The following is a 20,835-nucleotide window of genomic DNA, read 5'->3' as shown; positions in this document are numbered from 1 at the left end:
AAGACTTCTACAGAAACCAGTGCCTCCTACTGTGCCAGGTGCCCTAGCTTTATATCACAAACATTCACTAAGCCCAAGGGTATGTGATCCTCTGGTGCATTGTGTCCATTGGCTCTCTCTTGACTGGGAGCTCCTTGAAAGAAGAGAAGGTCTTATCCATCTGTGTGTGCCCAGCACTTATCCCAATGCCTGACACCTAGTGGAAATGAATAAACAGAAGCTAGTGTTCATTGTAGTATTTTAGCTTAAAGCATTACCACCAGTGAGGCTGGGGAGCTGTAGAGAGTCAGACTGTAGCCCAGGCTAGCCCTAGTGAAATTTCCCTGAAGCCTTCTCCTGCTAAATTTCATCATTCAAGCAACAAATATTTATTGAGCACCTATTATGTTTCAGCACTTTCCTAGGTATTTGGACACATCAGGGATCAGAACCAACAAAAATTATGGAGTTCACATTCTAGTTGGGAAAGGGAGCAGAATGCAAACAATAAATCATACATCATGAGAAGTGAGTTAATTGGTAGGTCAGAGTAATATATATCTATTAAGATATCACATTGGGGAAAGAAAGGAGTTGGGGGAAATAGGACAGGAGCACTTAACATTTTGACTGATACTTTAAGGTGTCAGCCTAAAAAAAAGACATCAGAGAAATATATCTCCTAATTTAATGAGTTTATTTGGGAGTAAGCAAAAGGATTATAATTCAGGATGCACAGCTACAGCAAGCAACAGATGCACTCAAGAGGGGAGGGTGAGGGGAAGCTTTTATTGGCAAAAGAAGAAGTTCACATAAGCTGCTTGGGAACAGAGTTCATTGGCTCTGGAGGCACAAAGCCAGGTTGGCATCAGTTCATTGGTCGAGATGTTGTTACCAGGCAAGTGCTCTTTTGAGAGTCTCTTTTCTGAATTGCTGCAGTCCTAAAGAATGTCTAGTGATAAACCTGGTCCCAGAAATACATGCCTACATACAAAACATAGATCATGAAAAGCATGAGATGTGTGAAGGATGTGAAGGAATTTCTTAGAGGCTTATTTTAGAAAGTCCTTGAAACAGTCTTAAACAAGCAAGCGTGGGTCTTTTTCCTTCCTGCTTTCCCACCTACAATTTCGGTCTTAAAAAAGTGATTTTTGTCCCGGTATCTGTAACTTTCACAAGGGTGAGTAGAATTTAGGCAAGATAAAAGGGACAAGGGGAATCATGCAGAGGGGGTATTGATAAAGGATCTTTCGGTAATGGTGACAACTCAAAGTAGTTTAAGCAAGTAGGGAATTTACTATCTCACATAACTAAAAAGCCCAGTGACAGCCCAGGCACAGCAGGATCTGAGGGCCCCAGCAGTGATGTCAGGGCTCTCCTCAACTTCATCTCTTGGTCCTGCCTTTTTCTGTGTTGACTCCATTCTCAGTGAAGGGCCTCTTGATGGTAAAATCATGACCGTAGCTCCAAATGCCCATCCTATCTTCTGAGCAGCCTCCTTGAGAAAGAGTTACTTTCTCCTTTACTCCAGCAAAACTCTGAGCTGATCTCTGATTGGCACTCTTCTGGTCACATGACCCTCTCTGACCCAATCAGTGTATTGAGACAGATGCACAATAGTGTGATTGGCTGAGCCCAATTCCACGTGCACCCCTGGAAGCAGGGCTAGCTAGCATCCAGTTCACCTAAATCATATGGCCTAAGCCTGGGGTGGGGTCGTTTTCTCAAGAAAAATCGGGGGAGTGGGCAATGGGCAAGTAAATACCCATTGTCTTATCTACAAGGAAAGAAGTCAAAGGCCCAGACCCAAAGAAGTGAGCTGACTGTCTGAGGTCACGCCCTGGCAAGGCCAAAGCTGGGAAGCCCCACTCTTAGCTCATACTGCTTCTGAGTGCCCTCAGAAAACCCCCCCTGGGGGCCACCTTTTCTAGCCTTCCACTCTTGATTTTCTTTTTCCAATGACTTTAGTTGCAGCAGCAAACAACTCCACTATTTGGAATGTCCTTATTTCAAAAACAGCACTCCTAATTTAATTCCTGACCTGAATTTTGTATGATTCCGCTAGTTCTAATAAATAAACAAACAAAAAGCATGTATTTCCTTGTTGCCCTTTTAGTGATCCAGAGCCTCAGAGTGTGGTTCAACCAGAAAACTAAGGAACCCAAACTGATTGTGGTTTTGTGGAGGACGGTGACCCCAGAGAACATCTAAGGGAAACATAAGGCCAGGTCCATTATAGCTCTGGTTGTCAGAGGTTGTTCACTGGTGCTCAGAGGGGGTCACTCCGCCTCCTGCTGGGGTAAATAGGGCAGACCAAATTTCTCCTGATGTACTTCCAACCTGCCCCTGGAGAGCAAGCTGCAGCTGGGTTTACTGGAAATAAAGACTACATAGGAGCAAATTTGTTTTAATCAGCCAAGATCCCTTCATTTATAAATGGCTGAGAGCAGACTGACAGAAGTCTGAACTTTGAACCTCTGAACTCTGGAGTGATAACTCCTGTAATCCAAGGGTTAGAATTTGGAGAGTCTTTCAGGCCAGCCAGGCCTTTCCCTCTATTCTCTGACTATTTCTGTGATGCCTGCCATGGGGTGCATGGTTCAGGTTCCAAGACCCTGACAGCAACAAGGGGAGTTTTTGTTTGTGTCTGAGTTGTTTTCACCTTGGTAATGCCCTGCTCGAATGATAATAGATGTGGATGAGAAAATAGGACTCATTTTACCCAAAGTCATTTTGTACTATCTAGCACAATACTTGGCACACAGTAGGTGCCTGAAAAATATATTTTGAATGAATGAATGAATGAGTGAGGAGCTTTTCAGGAACATGCTGTCATTCAAGTAACCCCTCAGAGGAGCTGCTTGATACACAGGCAGATGGTGGGCTCCTGGTCCATCTTGGGGAGGACAGCAGATCTGGAAATTTGAAAATCTCCATTTCTGCAGAGAAAGCACTGTGGCCTGCACACGCTCATGCCCACCCCACGCCTCCTCTAATGTGTTGTGCCTGATCAGATGGGAAGGTAATCCTTTGCAGTGGAGAGATTTAAGCTGTTATCTAACAGACTGTGTGTGGATTAACGAGGCTTTCTGATAAAACCTTAAAGGGGTTAGAGTTTCATTTTCCCCTTCGTGCTCAGGGAGCAGGTGAAAAGAACTAGCTAGTTGACTGTGTTGCAGTTTGGACCAGAAAATTAATAAAAGGAGAGACAAGGCCGGGCAGTGGGCAGTGAGATTCAAGGTAAAGGCTGGATTTTGGCACTGGCTCAGCCTTAGGAAATTCTGAACAAGACATTGAATTTCCGGGCCTCTCTTCCCTTAGCTTCAAATGGGAAATAATAATACCTACCTCACAGGGACGTTGTGCAGATGAAATGAGATCTCTAACATGACAGGCTTTTGAAGAAGTTAAAAGCGCTTCCCTGTGTGAGGCTATTATTATCACGGACAAGAGGCACACTGCAGGGCTGAGGCTTGGCCTAAAACCCCAGGGTTCTTGGAGGCCTTTGAAGGATGGCCTTTGACCTACATTTGCTCACATGGAGAGGGAGAATTGTGGTGGCAGCCACATTCTTCCCTGAGGAATGGGAGAGCTGGTGGTGTCTGGCCCTGGGTTTGGAGATAATGCCACGACAGAATGAGAGGTCACGTTCACTATTGGTAACTCACCGACATACTCTTGAAGACAGAGCCAAGCCCAAATTCAAGGTTCTGTCCTCCAGAATGACACAGGCTCAGAGTAAGGTGATAATACCCCTTCTGTCCGTGCCGAATTCTCTTTTTCTTGTCCATAAGACTTCTCACAGGAGAAGAAATCTTCCAAATCCTTAATGAATTTAAATTCTAGTTGGAGAGAATAAATAAAGACACAGAAAAGAATTTCATAACAATGAAGTCATTATGTTATGAATTTAAAAGCATAGTATAGCACAAGCATTCAGGGAAAGGACCAATTGCCTGCGTTGGGGACAGCTGCATGTGGAGCGGAGCGGCTGAGTACCCGAAGGGGTGGAGCTTGGAGCAGTTGCTTAACTGCTTCGTGCCTCAGTTTCCTCATCTGTAAGGGGAGAATAATGATAGTACCCATTTAATTAGACAGATCTGAAAACTGCCAAGTATTTAACAAGAGATATCTATCATTTTTATTATCTTGTGGCTTTGTGGATGTGTAATATTGGAAGAGAGAAAAGGAGAAGGTCATTGAAACAGAGGAGTTGAGAGTGAATGGAATGCCAGCAGACGCACACTGGGGAGCTGACCTAACAGAAGAGACAGTATGGTGGGGAGCTGCCCTTCAACAAACATTGCTCAGCCTTCCCTGAGATGCTGGAACACCACAGTGAGCAATGACACCCAGGTGGGTGCCCGACATTGGCTGGCCTAAGCGGGAACCAGAATGTGACCCTAAAACCAAGCCTACTTTGAGGCTTGTTGAGATTACATTGGATGGTTTATGTGCAAAGGTCATGTGGAATTTGTCACTCCTAAAATTTATAAAGAAAAGTAATTTGAGGGACAATAATAGATATGCTTCTTTTAAATTATACCTAAAGCTTATGGATCATACACAGCAAACGGAATGCATCTATATTCTACAGTAGTTAAAGTACACGAATATGAGTACTTTATCAGTAAAACTTCAGAGAATTTAAAAATCTCTATGGTCTTACTCTCCCTACACACACACACACACACACACACACACACATACACACACATGCACACACACCAAGCAAATGAGTTTGCCCTTTATCTTGCAGACAATTGTGAGCAGGTGCCTGGGAAGGGGTGCAGCGTAATGAAAATGATGCTTCAGAGGGTTCTCGTGGCTGCAGTGTGCACGATGGCTCAGAGGGTGGAGTGAGATGGGGAGATCGGCAAGGAGGCTATGGCAATAAGTCAAGTTAACCAAATCCAGTGCCTGTCTTTTCCTTCTTTTCCCTGATGATGAGACAGTGCCCCACTCTGGACCATTAGTTCCGAGGGTTCTTTTTTTTTTTTTGAGACGGAGTTTCGCTCTTGTTACCCAGGCTGGAGTGTAGTGGTGCGATCTCAGCTCACTGCAACCTCTGCCTCCTGGGTTCAAGCAATTCTCCCGCCTCAGCCTCCTGAGTAGCTGGGATTACAGGCATGCGCCACCATGCCCAGCTAATTTTTTTGTATTTTTAGTAGACATGGGGTTTCACCATGTTGAGGAGGATGGTCTCGATCTCTTGACCTTGTGATCCACCCACCTCAGCCTCCCAAAGTGCTGGGATTACAGGCTCGAGCCACCACTCCTGGCCTGTTCCGAGGGTTCTTGAACAAAGGTAAGGACATTGAAGATAGCTCACCTGGTCTTCCTCAGTCTAAGGAACCTGAGACTCAGGAAGACCAGGTGAGCTATCTTCAGTGTCCTTACCTTTGTTCAAGAACCCTCGGAGCTAATGGTCCAGAGTGGGGCAGGGACTCCAAGGAGACCCTGGGAGGCAGGAAGCTCAGTGGTGGGAGTACAGGCTCAAAGCCCTTCTCCACCTGGGAGGCAGGAAGCTCCGTGGAAACCCTGAGGACATGGGCAGTCCTGCTGTGACCATGTTGGTTGAGCATTCTTCCACAGATGCCCCAGCCTGACCATCCCTACATGCTCTTTTCTGTATTTAAGAAATACAGTATAACCACATTGACATAGCATTTACATTGTTTTAGGTATTATAAGTAATCCAGAGATGATATAAGGTCTTATGAGAGGATGTGTGTAGGTTATGTGCACATACTATGCATTTCATACAAGGGGCCTGGTCATCCTGGGGTTTTCGTATCCGTGGTATCAATCCCTGGTGGATACGAAGGAATGACTGTAGATTAGATGATCTCTGAATAATTTTCAGCTTGGACTTTCTAGGAGCCTTTTCTTCAGCCTCTTGTTCCAATAATTCTCACTACCTTTCTGTGCTTTTGGTCTAAATTCCTTTGCACATTAACTCACCTACTTTAATGGAAATTCATCTCCCAGCAGCAGCGAGATGAACTCTGTGTGTGGGGTGTGTATGTGTGTGCTTGCTGCCCGAGGGAAAGTGAGGCATCTAAATGAGCATCCAGAGCTGCTGAAGATCAGAAGCCCAAATGTAAAGTTGGGGACAGATGTGACAATGGAGTGATGCTCAGGCTAAGCTGGACCAGCACATCTGGCAGGCAGCCACCTTTACTCGAAGCAGCTCTTTCCAACCTGCTGGTGACAGGAGCCCCGCCTCAGGTCTGGGGAGATCTGAGGCTGGGGTGGCTGGCAGAGGTGATCGGCAGCCCACTGTTTCCTGCTTTGCTAGCACCCCAGGGCTCCCTCCCACCCAAGCCAGGGCTGAGCCTCAGAGCAGCTGGGAAAGCCTGATCCAGCCCTGGGGCAAAATCAGACCACAGGGCAAAATGTCTACAGGGAGAACTCATTCACCATTTTGCCTTTTCAAAATTGAGATCAAGTTAGAAGTCTTGTTAAAAGGAAATAAGTCATCCAGCAGCTTCGGGTCACAGAAGCCCAGTGCCTGGCTGGCATGCAGCCACCCATCAGGCCAGGAGCTGCTGGACCTCCCACTGCATTAGCACCCCTCTTTATAGGGCATCAGAGAGGGTAGGGGGATGCAGCTCTGGGGCTTGAGGAGAAAAGAACTAATGACATTGTGATGAGTATATGGTTGGAGCTACAGTCACTGAAATCAATAGGTTTTCCTGATTCTAAACTGAGGACAAACTGCAAGTAACAGAGGAGCATCTGTTTGAGAAGAGGACTTCAGAGCATTGATCCTAGCACCTTCCACTTCACACTGGGTCCCACTGATGTCCATGTACCCTGGCCCCAGGCCCTGACAAAGTGCACGGCTGTCATATCCCTGAGCCCTGAGTGTGCTCAGAACCCCATCCCACCCAGGACTGGTGCTCTCAGGTCCTGCTGCCATGGGGTCATGTAAAAAGGCAGGCTGCTGGCTGGCAGCTGGTTCTTGGGGGAATCTTCCTGTTTGCCACCAGGCACAGGAGAGAGGGAAAGGTAAACAGAGCCAAATACATGCTTGCCTTCAGTGAGACAGAGGACCAAGGAAGATGAGCAGATCCATGAGGGTGGCAAAAGGCAGATAATGGGTTGATGGTCATCTCTGGTCTCAAAATTAGTCATCATTAAGTAAGTATCTTCTATTTGCCAGTCACCTACGCTAGGTACTTCATGTATATTACATCCAAACCACAGAATGAGCAGTAGGGGTTGATCCTCACATTTTATGGAGAGGAAACTGAGGCTCAGAGAAATTTGGTGACTTATCTACAAGTCAGACATAGAAGGAGAGGAGTGTTTTACATGCAGGAAGAGTTAAGAACACAGCTTGGGGTCAAATTCTGACTCCCCTGCTTACTGGCTATGTGATCCTGGGTGGGAAAGCACTATTCTCTTCATATCTTAGTTTCTTTACCTGTAAAGTGGAGAAAATACCTGCCTCTCCATCGTTAGGAGGCTTATGTGGGTGCAGGACTTTCAAATTTTGATAGGGCACCTAGTGCAGAGCAAAGGCACAATGCAGGGGTGGGGCTGGGTGTAGTAGTTTACGCCTATAATCCCAAAACTTTGGGAGGCCGAGGTGGGTTGGTCACTTAAGGTCAGGAGTTTGAGACCAGCCTGGCCAACATGGTGAAACCCTGTATCTACTAAAAATACAAAAATTGGGATACAGGTGCATGCCTGTAATCCCAGTTACTCGGGTAGCTGAGGCACGAGAACTGCTTGAACCTGATAGGCAGAGGCTGCAGTGAGCCAAGATCTTGCCACTGCACTCCAGCCTAGGTGACAGTGTGCGACTCTGTCTCAAAACAAACAAACAATGCACAGGCAGGATTCATTCTCTCTGCTTGTCTGCGGGATGCTAGTCTATGAGGACCAAAAGCTCATTCCATGGGAAAGGGAATCAGTTCTAAATGGTTTTTTCTCTTCACCTCTGATTATTCTCTCCTCTAATGGAAAACTTGGAGCCTGTATTTTCAAGGTATTTAGAAAATGAGACCTCTTACTTAAAAAAAAAATGTCATATGTGATTAAATGTCTTCTGTACTCAGGTTAGTGCAAAAGTAATTGTGTTTTTTGTCATTACTTTTAAATGGAAAAAACTGCAATTAGTTTTGCACCGACCTAATACTTCCCTCAATTCTCCAAGCCAAGAAGCTCTTTCCTGAACCAAACCTCAAAAACATGCTTACAATAGCAGCCCCTGACCTGCTGCAGCATCTCAGCCCCTTCCTGTCATTTCCTCCCAACTCTGAACCTTGCTGGCACTGAAACTGACATCATCTATGAAGACACTGGGCAGCTCTGGACTGTCTGTTACCTGCCACCTCTGCTGTGGCTTCAGAATCGTGATGAAGTTCCATCCCAGCCACATCCTCTTTAGGATGGACAATCCCAGGTCCTCTGCCTGTTGAACCAGAAGACTCTGACTACCTGGTACAAGCGTGCCTCCAGTGGTGGTGTCAGGGCTCCTGGCAAGCAGAGATGAGGCCATCTTAAAGATGCCATTGGTATTTTCCACGCTGCCTGGAAGGTTTGCATGGTAGCGTGTGTTAGAGGTAACAAGGTTGGGGCAGTGGCGGGGTGGATCCACACTGGAGAGGGAGAACACTAGCATGTGAAACATCTCTTCCCACCTTCGAGAAAAGAGAGAGCCTCAGGTGCAGCACTTTCCTCCAAATCGGAGATGACTGCTCTCGGCAGGCACTCTGAAGCAACGATAATAATAACATAATTTGACATTCCCCACTCTTTGTGGAAGAGAATACACCATTTTCAAAGGCCAAGAAGGAGGAGTGCAACTAGAGCAGGGAAAGGATGGGCTGAACTTCAAGGAGACAGGCCTGATGGTTATGCGCACAGACAGCCTTTCCGCTCTCAAAGCTCCATGGATTTCTCTCTGGAAACACCAACTTTTGCACCCACTAATTTTCTTCTTTGTGCTCTGATTAGCATCAAGCCATTCTCCCTTTGCAATTCAGTAGACTCTTGAAGGGTGTTTGCATGACAGGACTGATGGGCAGGTCCTGGCTTCTCTACAGTGGCCTGTCACTTGCTTGCCGCCCAGGGCGCCACCACAGAGTGCCCCAGGGAGCTCCCTCTCGCCATATGCAGTGCACCTATCCCAGTGAGGGGATCAGGCCATTGATTTTCTTCCACTGCCCACCTCCACCACTTCCTCTGGCCGCCAAATGCCAATTATTTATCTTGGTTTCGGAAACGAAGTTCTTAATTTAAGCCAACAGCTGCCTTACCTGTGAAGAACACTTTCTTTGGGTATGTTGAATAAAATCTCCCTGGTGGAGGAGGATTTCCTTTCCTACATGCTTCAGAGAACAGCCAGCTTTGATTCCTTAAGGGACATGAACTTCACCCTTTCCCAGACCCCTCAAACTTTAACCCAACTGACATCATAGTCAATGCCATCAATCTCAAGATAGAGCCTGGTAATCTCTCTCTCTTTTTTCTGAGATGGAGTCTTGCTCTGTCACCAGGCTGGAGTGCAGTGGCGTGATCTCGGCTCACTGCAACCTCCAACTCCCTGGTTCAAGCGATTCTCCTGCCTTAGCCTCTTGAATAGCTGGGATTACAGGCATGTGCTGCCACGCCTGGCTAAGTTTTGTATTTTTAATAGAGATGGGGTTTCACCATGTTGGCCAGGATGGTCTTGATCTCCCGACCTCATGATTCGCCCACCTTGGCCTCGCAAAGTGCTGGGATGACAGGCGTGAGCCACTGTGCCGGGCTGGTAATCTCTTACATTTGCACAGCCCTTTATAATTCCCAAAGCGCCTTCACCTCCAAAACGGCATTTAACCTTTACGACAATGGAGGAGGTAGGTTGGACAGGTATTAGTTTTTCCAGAGTAGCCAAAGCTCAGAGAGGTTAAACAACTTGCCCAAAGCCACACAGCTGGCAGGTAGCAGGATAGGACCAAAAGTCTTTGGAACTTTGGTCTGGGACTCCCGACATTCACTGTACCAACAAGACCCCGTCTCCTACTCTAAAATGATTAACTGATCATAAGGAGGAGCCAGAGAGTAGTGTCACTTATTGAACTTCTCACTTAGGGACTTGCAGTCCACAGGTGACCCTGGGGCAAATGGAAGGGAGCCTTGTTTCTGGGGATGGGGTGAGAGTACAAGGCGGGTTAGGGAAATAAACTCATTAGCATCAGTCAGGGTTTGCTGCAGAAAGAGATGCCTGTGCTTTGGCACCTTAAGCAGAAAACAATCTAACCCGTGGAACAGAGTGCCTAGAGTCCCACCAGGTGGGCTGGAGGAGGGTGCCAGGAGAGAGCCCCAGGAATGATTCCCAGAATGATTCCCACAGAGCTCTCCTAACAGGGGACACACCACCTCCCACTCACCCTACTGAATTAAGAGCACATGCAGTGGCTGCAGGCCAGGAGTCAGCTGCAGGCCACGGATGACGCCAATGTGACTCTCTCTTAGCGCTCCACAGCTGGAAAACGGATGCTGAAATGCTGCTACCAACAAATCTGATGTTTCTGACACACTGCAAGCAGAAAATAGCAAAAGGGGTGGAAAGTGGTATTGGATTGGCCACTAGTTCCCATCTAGAATCGTTTCTACAAGAGAGTCTGGGGAATGTGGCTTTTTTTTTTTTTTGAGACGGAGTTTCACTCTTGTTACCCAGGCTGGAGTGCAATGGCGCGATCTCGGCTCACTGCAACCTCCACCTCCTGGGTTCAGGCAATTCTCCTGCCTCAGCCTCCCAAGTAGCTGGGATTACAGGCACGCGCCACCATGCCCAGCTAATTTTTTTGTATCTTTAGTAGAGACGGGGTTTCACCATGTTGACCAGGATGGTCTCGATCTCATGACCTCGTGATCCACCCGCCTCGGCCTCCCAAAGTGCTGGGATTAGAGGTGTAAGCCACCGCGCCCGGCTGGAACGTGGCTTTTTGTGAGATGGTTTCTAGCTTCCACTGAACAGGATGGAACATTCAAAGGAGGGAACGATGGAAGGCGAGTAAGCCAGTGCACAGCGCCCACCACAGCGGCCAGCCCACTCTCCAGTTACCTCGAAAACCCAACATGCAAACACACTGAAAATGAATACTTGATTCCGAGCGGATATTTCAGAGGTCTTTATTAGCGTAGGAACAGCTCACAGTGCGTGTTTGTGTGTTCCCTAAGTGCACACAGACGCCATATCTCTCAAGAATCACTGATGTATTTCATCGTGGAGTTGAGAATTTCTAGGCCATGAAGCTTTCTCAGTTGAGCAGCAAACCTGTCACAATCAAAACACACAACCCAGGATATAAGTGCCACGGTTCAGACTTCTGGAGCCCAGAGCCAACCCCCTCTCAGGCGGAAGCTGGCTGGGAATGTCAGCTTATCACTCTGGGTGGAAACAGGAGGTGGCTCTGGCAATGGGGTACCCTAAAAATCACAGGGCTAAGTACGATTCAGGCCCACAAAGCACTGAAAACACTCGCTGGAGGTGGCAGGTGTGTCAGGCTGATCAGATGGGACCTTGCTCTTGGGAACTCCCCCACAGGCTGCCGCTTTGAAGTCATCCTAGCTGATGTGCTTGCTTTCTAAAAAGAAAGATTTTAACTATTCCTTCCATTTGAACCACCAGACAGAACTAGAAAGCACCTTAGTTATCATCGAGGCCAACCCTCTCATTCTACAGAGGAGGAATTAAAGGCGTGTGGCTGTAAGGGAAGGAGCCTCTCTCGCCCAGCCTCAAGGTTTACCCCTGCTCTATGGCAGGGCTCCTTCACTCAGCCACATGTGGACACCTCCCAGAAGCACATGCAACGAGGTGCATCCACACATCAGAACAGGAGCACAGCAGAGCGGAGGTGTGAGCTAACAGAGAAGCCACGGGCACAGTTACAGCCCACATCTCTTGTCCTCGCTCACTGGGGGCCTCGATGCGCTGTTCTATGTCTTTGCTTCTCTACTCTGCTTTCTTCTGCATGAACGTGAGACCCTTGCTGGCCATTTCTCCATTTATTTAGGCTGAGGCAAATAACATGAAGCGGGAGTGTTTCTGGGAAAGTGGAGAAGACAGAAAAGAGGAAAGGGAAGGTGGAGTGGGAGGGAGAGGAAGGAGGATAAAGAGACAGGGAGAGGGATGAAGAACAGTGGAGAACGGAGAGGAGAGAAGGCAACAGCAGCGTGAGCAGCGAGTTCCCATCAGACAAGCCGATTCCCTCTCTGGTCAGAGCCTCAGAGCTCCCAGTTCTTCTAGCAAGGCTTTCTTCAGAGAAGCAGCTACTGGGCTTAACCTAGGTCTGCACAGAAAGCATGAGGGCTCCCCACAGCATTTGGTGTAGCACACAGTCCAGACAAAACAAAGCACCTCAGCTCAGCTGCTCTTTCCGCAATGGGACCGACACTGGGTCAGCCTGGCTCCCAGTCCACAACGTACCTGGGCTCAGCTGTGCACAGCTTCCCCAGAGCAATGCCTGCGTTCACCTGCACGGCTGTCTTCTGCATGTCACTGCCTGCGAGCCTTAACAAGACCTGCACGAGGTCTGTCTTTAGCAGGGAAGACGCAACATTGGGCACCTCCATGCAGTTACCAAGGCAGAGGGCAGCGTTGCCCACCAGAACCTCATCCTCTGAGCTGAGCAGCTTCATCATAATGCTCAACTCTGCAGGAAAGGAAGAGAACAAGCAACAGCTCCTTCAAATCCCAAAACAGGAGGCTGGCAACAGGACAGGAGGGGCGCAGGGAGCTGTCAACGGACTCCGAGCTTCCCCGGTAACTCTGCAGCAGAACCTGTTCACTCACTTGTCAGCAAACATTCCCTGAATGCATAGGAACCTCCACAACTCTGAAGTGTCCCAGGTTCCCAGAACAGTGCCCAGCACAACACAGTTGTTAGATGAATGCTGTGTGTTCTCAACCTCTTACTGCACCAGGGTGAGAGGCCCCATCTGACAGCCCCCAGGTAGGAGGCAATGTGCCCGCAACCTATACCTGCAGGGCATGAAAAAGGATCCAGAAGAAAGTTCCTGCTTCCATGGTGGAGCCTCCTTCAGTGCACCTCTGTGCATTCCAGGGAGTTGGTAAAAAGAACATTAGCAGGCTGCTTCTCCTAGGAAGCCTACTGTGAATAACTACGGCTGGTGCAAGTTACCAAAGCTAGGCTGACTCTCGTATTCCTCTTGTTCACTAAACGTTGACGGTGTTTTCCCCGCCCTCCTTCTGTGAAGGCAGAGAACTGAACTTGGCAAGAGGAGGAAGTTTCTTAGCTTTGACCCTGTTATCTGTGAGCCGTCTAGATTCTCTCCTGTCTAGAGTCTACCTGTGTGCCGCCAAAAGGCGAATTAAATGCTTTCAGATGTGGAGGTGAAACATCTTGTTCTGTAAACACTGAAGCCTGGGAGTGGTCAGCAGCATTGCTGCTAAGTTCCTCCTCGGCCACAGTTCCCTTCGCAGCTTCAAGATGGGTGAACCTCTGGGACAAGGGCTTTCTTAAGGAAATCATCACTTACTGTTATCCAGTCTTATTACTTCTTCCCGAGCTTCATGACAACGATTTGTGCAGATAGCTAGTATCTTTATAGCATACCGTGATGCCGTCTTGCCTCCTGTCTAGGTTTCAGAATGAAATTAGAAACATAAAATCAGTGCTATGATTGCTCTTGACCAGAAGCCACAGAGAACAGTTATTATAGTGCTAGTGGCTTCCTAAACTCTGAAAAGAGAATTCCACTGAGAAGGGCACGTGCTTGCAGCATCCTCTGTAACCCTGCCCTCGCCCCTGACAGGAATGTGGGCCTGCCATGCACACCTGAGTGACTGCTTCAGGAGAGCTTTATTAGCAAACGGCTGAGAAGAGAATGATGCTGATGAATGGCAGATCTACCAAAAAGGGAGGAAAAGGCCCTCCCATGTCATTTTACCATTGGAGAATGAGGACTGACTCGCTAAGACTGTCAGGCTGACAGTCCTGCATGGAGAACATCAGGAACCTAGCTCATTTTAAGAGGTGACAAGTCAAACATAGCCCTTACAATCACCTACGCGGTGACTTTAAAAGGCATGTGTGCACATATGGAAGCACGATGCATGGGTGTGCATGTCATCAGCATTTTTTGGTGGGTTTGCAAAAGTCATAATGAATGATAGTCATTGTTCAAGTGGCAGCCTAAACTCAGACTGGCTGTGCTGCCTCCTTGCCCCACAGCAGCCCCCAGCGCATGCTTCCCTGCCCCACTCAGCCTGATGCTTTATGAATAAAAGCCATGTGTCACCACACTAACATGTGTGCACAGACCTCATGGGCACACACATCATGGGATTCTGAGATGGCAGCCTAATAATCCCCCTCACCCTTGCAAGTGAATCCAGATAACTGGTCTACTGACTCGCTTAAGATTCACTGCGCTCATTTCACAGGGAAATTCAACATCCTTTGGTTACATGGTAATTCTTAAGGCTACATGTCTCATAGATGGAGTTCCATCCAGCACTCGCCAGATAACTATACAAAGCATCATGAGCAGGAAAACCTGATCAAAACAATGTGCCTGAGAAACATTACAGAAAACCACTCAGATCATTTTTTTTTTTCAAGAACAGAGGCCACAGATTTTAAAGTTAGGCTTGAGGGGTAAGCAGTTTTTAATAGATGTAGCTAATGAACAATTTTCTGATTTATTCAACAATCTGTTGTTGATGTTCAGGGTATGGTCTGAGTAGATAGGCAGAAGTGAATCCCTATCCAAGAAGTTTAAAATCTTGGAGAGAAATGGCAGCACATTAACCAAACAAATCCCACCTTAATACTGTTCCTCGAACAACGTGGGAGACTTCTGTGAATTTCAGAGCTTGTAACCAATAATGTTATTTTACCTTCAGGAATTTAATCATTTTCTTTACCACTCCTGCTCGCAAGGCCTCCTCAACAATTTTCAGAGAGGAAGAAAGGGTCCGGCTCAGAACACCAGCAGCTCTCTGAGTACAGCAGAAAGAGGATAGTTAAATGTCCTTTTCAGAACCACTGACAACATTTAAAAGTTAACAGGGAGTTTGGTGACGCAAAGGGCCATCATTAATATTGGAAGCAAAATATTAAAAATATGATGGCCAAATAATAGCAAGCACTGTTCTTTTTTTTTTTTTTTTGAGACAGAGTTTCGCTCTTGTTACCCAGGCTGGAGTGCAATGGTGCAATCTCGGCTCACCGCAACCTCCACCCCCTGGGTTCAGGCAATTCTCCTGCCTCAGCCTCCTGAGTAGCTGGGATTACAGGCACGCGCCACTGTGCCCAGCTAATTTTTTGTAATTTTTAGTAGAGACGGGGTTTCACCATGTTGACCAGGATGGTCTCGATCTGTTGACCTTGTGATCCACCCGCCTCGGCCTCCCAAAGTGCTGGGATTACAGGCTTGAGCCACCGCGCCCAGCCTAGCACTGTTCTTTTTAATAAAACTATAAAGGAGCTGTAACCGTTGCCCCTTGCCACCCAAAGGACCCTATTATTTCAGCCTCACACAGGAGCAACTAGTTTAACTCTGAGAAAGGAAGTTCTCCCTTGGGATTTCTTCCAGCGCTCTGATTTCAGCAGGCCCTTTATTAGGAAATGTGTGACTTCCTGGATTGGTCTTCTGTGTCTTTTGTCTTCATTTCTCTGATCTTTGTCTTTTGTTCTACTTTCTGGGATAGTTCATTGACTTTATTTCCCAGCTCTTATTTCCCTTTTTTTAAATAAATGAATGGCAAGCTGTTACTGTTTTATGGATATAACTATCTTAAATCTTTCTCAGGATACAAATGATAGTTATTATTTTTTCTTCTGTTTCCTATATCATATCATCTCTATTTCTTTTGGATTAATTTTTATGTTTATCTTGATTTTCCTATTTATGTGTGTGGCTTTGCTGCAATGTCTGGTGACCCTTACCTGCACAATCACATGTACAAAAAAAGCAATTAAAATAGGTTTGGGCATGCTATGTTTACGGGAAGTTTGGTGATTGAAAGGTAGAGAGGTAGCACCCCCATATACTAGGAAGACAAATGTGTTCTCTAGATTTTCAGTTCTTTGGAGATAAAAATGTTCTGCCTTTATGCCTGGAGGATAGACGCCTGCAAGCAAACACAGCTCCACTGCCTCATACTTGCTTTCTGTTGTACTGGGAATTTTGAAATCTTGATCCTCTTCAGGGTTTTATAAGGCAAACCGGCTACTGCCCAGCGACATGTTCCTCCATCTGTACTCTACAAGAGGGTTTCCTCAGCCCTGTCTCATTAATTATCACCCTTGCAGCTGTTCTCCATGTTCAGAAAACTTGTTATAATTACTTACCTATTGGTAACTACTTGGCTGTTCACCGTCAATGCAGGTCTCTACTTTTATTTCCTCCAGTGGCTTTAATCTCATTTTAATGAGGTCTCCAGAGGGAGAAAAGATAAACTTGTGTATTATCAATCTTGTTTCCCTAATCTGCTTCCTAAAGATCCTAGAATTTTGCTATAGCTGACACCACGGATCCCTTTTCAGGCCCAAGGCAGTGGAGCCTGTTGCTAGACAAGGACCAGATGCCCATAGTGAAGTTGCTGCCCTGCTCAGCAAGCTGGGAAGCACCCAGTGAGGCACACACGGAATTCTGGGGAAATCTGGCCCAAGAGCTCCCCTAAAGGTTTGCTCAGGGACTGGTGCAGGCCCACCTTTAGATCTGGACCATTTGAGACTTTGAGGGGGCAGGGACCTCTTTTGAGGATCTGATGAAAGCTATGATGCCCCTTCCATGAAAATGAACACGCACTTAGAATTGTCTGCCCAGTTGCAGGGGATTCCAGGAACGCAATGATGGAGCCCATGTTAAAAACCTTTGCCTATCCTGTCCGAATTGACTTTGGAGATGTTTTGAGAGTGCTACCCTCAAACAGGGTATGTTGGATCTATTCAGAACCTTTTTTTAAACTGTGGAGCCGAGCCAGTCCTCAGCCTGCAACCGTTGAAAGGCTGGTTTCCCAACCCAACCTAGATGTGGCCCTAATTGCTTCTATAGGGGTTTGGGCCCTGCTCTGACAGGGAGAAAAACAGGGGGTGTTCACTAACGTGAGGGAAGAACACGTTCTAGGGTGATGGCCTCTTGAATCATACTAATATTCTTTTCCTGATGCACTGTGCTAACATATAGGCCTTTCTCAGTTTCCGTATCCAAATGTCAGACACAGAATTGAGAAAGCCATCCAGCATATATTTTAAAAGGAGGCCAAAACTATTATGCACCGACAACCTCTAGGACCACTGGCTTAAAACATGGACCTGGCTTTTTTTTTTTTTTTTTTTTGCTATGGAAAAAAGGGATTCTAAATAAGTTGGACACTTGATCTGTCCAATTTGCAAAGGATATTTTGAAATAGGACAAATGAGATCTATTATATCCTCTAAGCTGGTTAAATTTCAGACCATACAGTAAAGGGATTCTTAAGTCGGGTTCCTAGACTCTAGGGGATCCACAGATGATGGGCACTGCAAGGAGGTCACCAAATTCCTGAAACTGTAGACAAAATCTGGTATTTATGTGCTTGTGTGTGTTATTCTGAATAGTATATCCATACCATATCTTGGAGAGTCAGCGGATTCTCAAAGGTGGCAACTTCAGAAACATTAAGGACCACTGATAATAAAACAAGACAAAACAAAAAGAACAATGGAAACCACTTCCGGATTTCCCTCGGAGAAACTTACTGTCAGGATTCCTCCATCCTGGCTGTTTAGTAGAGATAGGCACCTTCTGCTCACCTCCACAGCCCAAACCTACAACAATGGGGAGAGGCCAGCAGGAGACTGTAATTTTCTGGCAATCTGAATTCTCGATGGGGCTTCTTCTGAGCTCCTCTGCTTTTTAGCACCACTGCGCTGTGCTCAGATTCCCTCACAACGCCATCCTTTGCTGCTCGTATTCCTTCCTATGTCTATCTTCCCTAACTCCAGAGCATTACCTGATCGCAGGAACCACCTTTTATTTGACTTTGTGAATGCAGCACTTCACATTCTGCTCCGCACACCCTGGATACTCAGTCTGTTTTCTGAGTGAATACATGACCGAGTGACCCATCCACCCCTCAGCAGAGCAAAGGGAGAGTGCATCCCTCCAGCTTTCCCCATTCCACGGCCAGTGTGTGGGTATACATGCTTCTATTCTCTTCGTGAACAGGCAAATGGTTTTATGCCACGGAATGCGTGCAGGTTGTCCCAGGGTTTCAGGCAGGGAGACAGAATGCCATACCTCAGAGACAAAGGGAGCCTGAAGACACATGTTCATCAGGAGTCCCAGGAGTGTGTAGATAACCTCTCTGAACAGGTCCACATCCTCCTCACACCTGGCCTTGGGAAACAAAACAAGGTGACCAATGACCTTTCTGCCTTACAGTTTTTTATGGTCACCTTTTCCCTTGGACAAGGATCTCAGGGTTAACCCACTCTCTAAATTGCCAATGTCATGAACCTAATGATGTTGGAAGATCAGAGACTAGTTCTATGAGTTCATGTTAGTCGAGGAGACTTGGAAGGAGTCTCTGGTGCTTCTGCCATGGAACTATGGCTCAGTTTGGTCCTGGGCTTAAAGTGAAGAGTGAGCTGCTGAGATGGGTGATCATTCACCTCCACCAGAAACATTTTTCAAATTGGGATCAGGCAAGATGGCTGACTAGACACCGCCAGGTGGGACAGCTCCCACTGAGGGACAGAGACAACTGGCGTGGTCCTAACGGATCTCCAGAGGGAAGGCACTGAGAGTGGATGGAGGGAAGACACAGAAGCAGGAAGGAATGGGAGTAACTGGGAACCCTGCATGGGCGTCCTATGTACTGAGGCTTGTTATTGGCCCCCAAAGCCTCTGAGGGAATGAGTAAGTTGAACTGGCAAAGAGAAACCTGATCTTATAATGGGCCTCTGGAACCCTGGCAGGAGAAATCCCTCAATCACCACAGACCCTCATGGAGTTGGCAGAGAGCTGCTTAGAGAACTGATAGGGGTGGCAAGCCAGCTGATGTGGAGCCCAGAGGGTTGGGCGTGGTAGTGTCCGTAGTGGTGCATGGCCCAGGACAACTATCCCCCTAGGCTCAACTTGCTCCCATAAGAGACTTTAGCCCTAGGGGAACTGTGAGACCTGAACTCTGCAGGGTGGCCTTGCCCATCAGACAGGGCCAGTCCAACTTGAGGACATCTTGCTCTGTTTGCCTCTTCTGGGGCCCCAGCCTGGCCACACATGCTTACTGAGCAGTCTCGAGGACCCTGGGGCCGGCACCATAGTTTCTGCACTGTCAAACCATGCCTGACCTGTGGAGAGCTCCAGCAGGGTACCCCTATCACCATGCACCAGCCCACATGCTCCCTCTCCGCACCACAGCTTCCCTGGGCCCAGGGTAGCTCCCCACATCACTTTGCTGGTGAGTATCTGCTTTTCTTGGGGAAGAAAGGGCAGGTTTTGCTTTCCTTGCCCTGCGAGAGTATGGGAGTGCAGTCCTGCTCCTCCTCTTCCCGCTGACCAGCATTTCAGATGGAGTTTTGGTGGGCATAGAGCCAGCCATCCCCACCCCTGTCAGCACCTTGCATTTGTGCTAGCTTGGCGAAGAGTACAGTGGATCCTTCCCCGTCTAGGAGCAACCTCCACTGCTTGCGAGGCACAGAGAAGGCACAACCTTCAGCATGACCATGTACACAGTCACCAGCAGGGACCCTCTCCCCGCAGGGTGGCACTGTGGCAAAAACCTGCAGGGAGTCAGGCACCCTGGCACCCACTAGCACCCTGCCAGAGGTCTTCTGCTGCTGTTGGTATGAGCAAACAAGTTGAGGTCCCACTGTCACCACATTATGAAATTCTTGGGCTAACACCACCCATTGAAGTGTAGTGACCAGAGGTTCGGGATCACCTTGGCTCCCCCAGTGTGGCGTATTCTTAACCTAGAGGAGTCAGAAAACAAAGTCAAGGCCCAATACAAGTCCCCCAGAGTTAGAGCATCCAGTCCAAGAGTTGGGAGCTGAATATTGACCCCCTAAAATCTTCCAGAAACAAAGCCAGTGAGCTGACTCCATCTCATACCACAATAAAACCCTCAAGGTCATCAAATAAGATAAAAGAAAAAAATTATCCAAAGGTCAGCAATCTCAAAGATTGACATTAGAGAAACCAACAAAGATGAGAAAGAATCCACACAATACACCTGATCATTCAAGAAGTCAGAATGCCTCTTTCTTCCAAACAACCACAGCACCCTCCATCGAGGGTTCTAAACCTGGCTGACGTGGCTGAAATGACAGAAACAGAATTCAGAATATGAGTAGGAATGAAGTCTGTTGAGTTACAGGAGTACATTGAAACCCACACCAAGAAAGCCAGAATCATAATAAAACAATGAAGGAGCTGACAGACAAAATGGCCAGTATAGAAAATAACATAACCAACTTGATAGAGCTGAGAATCCACACTACAAGAATTTCACAATGCAGTCACAAGTATTAACAGCAGACTAGACCAATCAGAGGAAATATTCTCACAGCTTGGAGACAGGCTTTCTGAAATAAGACAGTCAGGGAAGAATAGATAAAAAAGAATAAAAAGAAATGAGTAAAACCTCTGAGAAATACAGAATTCTGTAAAAGAGACCCAATCTATATCTAACTGATGTCCCAGACATACAGGAAGAATAGAACCAATCTGGAAAACATATTTCAGGATATCATCCATGAGAACTTCCCCAACCTAGCTAGAGAAGTCAACATTCAAATTCAGAAATGCAGAGAACTCCCCAAGACATATAATCATCAGATTCTCCAAGGCTGACATGAAAGCAAAAATACTAAAGGCAAAGAGAGAGAAAGGTCAGAT

At 47.1% G+C, this 20,835-nt stretch overlaps 1 protein-coding gene and 1 long non-coding RNA gene across 9 annotated transcripts in view; both read right to left on the bottom strand.

The window, feature by feature from the left end:
- Window positions 1-661: 661 nt before the first annotated feature.
- Window positions 662-3,834, bottom strand: LOC144578040 (uncharacterized). Its single transcript, XR_013523054.1, has 2 exons — window positions 3,648-3,834; window positions 662-963 (listed from the first exon to the last, which is right to left on the bottom strand). It is a non-coding gene; the product is annotated as an uncharacterized LOC144578040 (long non-coding RNA).
- Window positions 3,835-11,097: 7,263 nt separating this feature from the next.
- The window catches only part of TTC12 (tetratricopeptide repeat domain 12), a 51,081-nt gene continuing 41,343 nt past the window's right edge, over window positions 11,098-20,835 (bottom strand). For 7 of the 8 annotated variants that reach the window (XM_009006815.5, XM_035264584.3, XM_035264585.3 and 4 more), the window contains 6 exons: window positions 18,235-18,333; window positions 17,694-17,762; window positions 14,846-14,947; window positions 13,483-13,582; window positions 12,410-12,635; window positions 11,098-11,257 (listed from right to left, as the gene is read on the bottom strand). In XM_009006815.5, the coding sequence (XP_009005063.4) occupies window positions 11,182-11,257; window positions 12,410-12,635; window positions 13,483-13,582; window positions 14,846-14,947; window positions 17,694-17,762; window positions 18,235-18,333 (672 nt within the window). In that variant the 3' untranslated portion in view covers window positions 11,098-11,181. The remainder of the gene's footprint in view (window positions 11,258-12,409; window positions 12,636-13,482; window positions 13,583-14,845; window positions 14,948-17,693; window positions 17,763-18,234; window positions 18,334-20,835) is intronic. The other variant, XM_035264588.3, reaches the window with a different exon arrangement.

Source organism: Callithrix jacchus, chromosome 10, assembly GCF_049354715.1.
Source record: "Callithrix jacchus isolate 240 chromosome 10, calJac240_pri, whole genome shotgun sequence".
In the NCBI taxonomy this organism is placed as follows: Eukaryota; Metazoa; Chordata; class Mammalia; order Primates; family Cebidae; genus Callithrix; species Callithrix jacchus.
The sequence above is the reverse complement of the archived record's forward strand: the minus strand, read 5'-3'. Positions and strand labels throughout refer to the sequence as shown.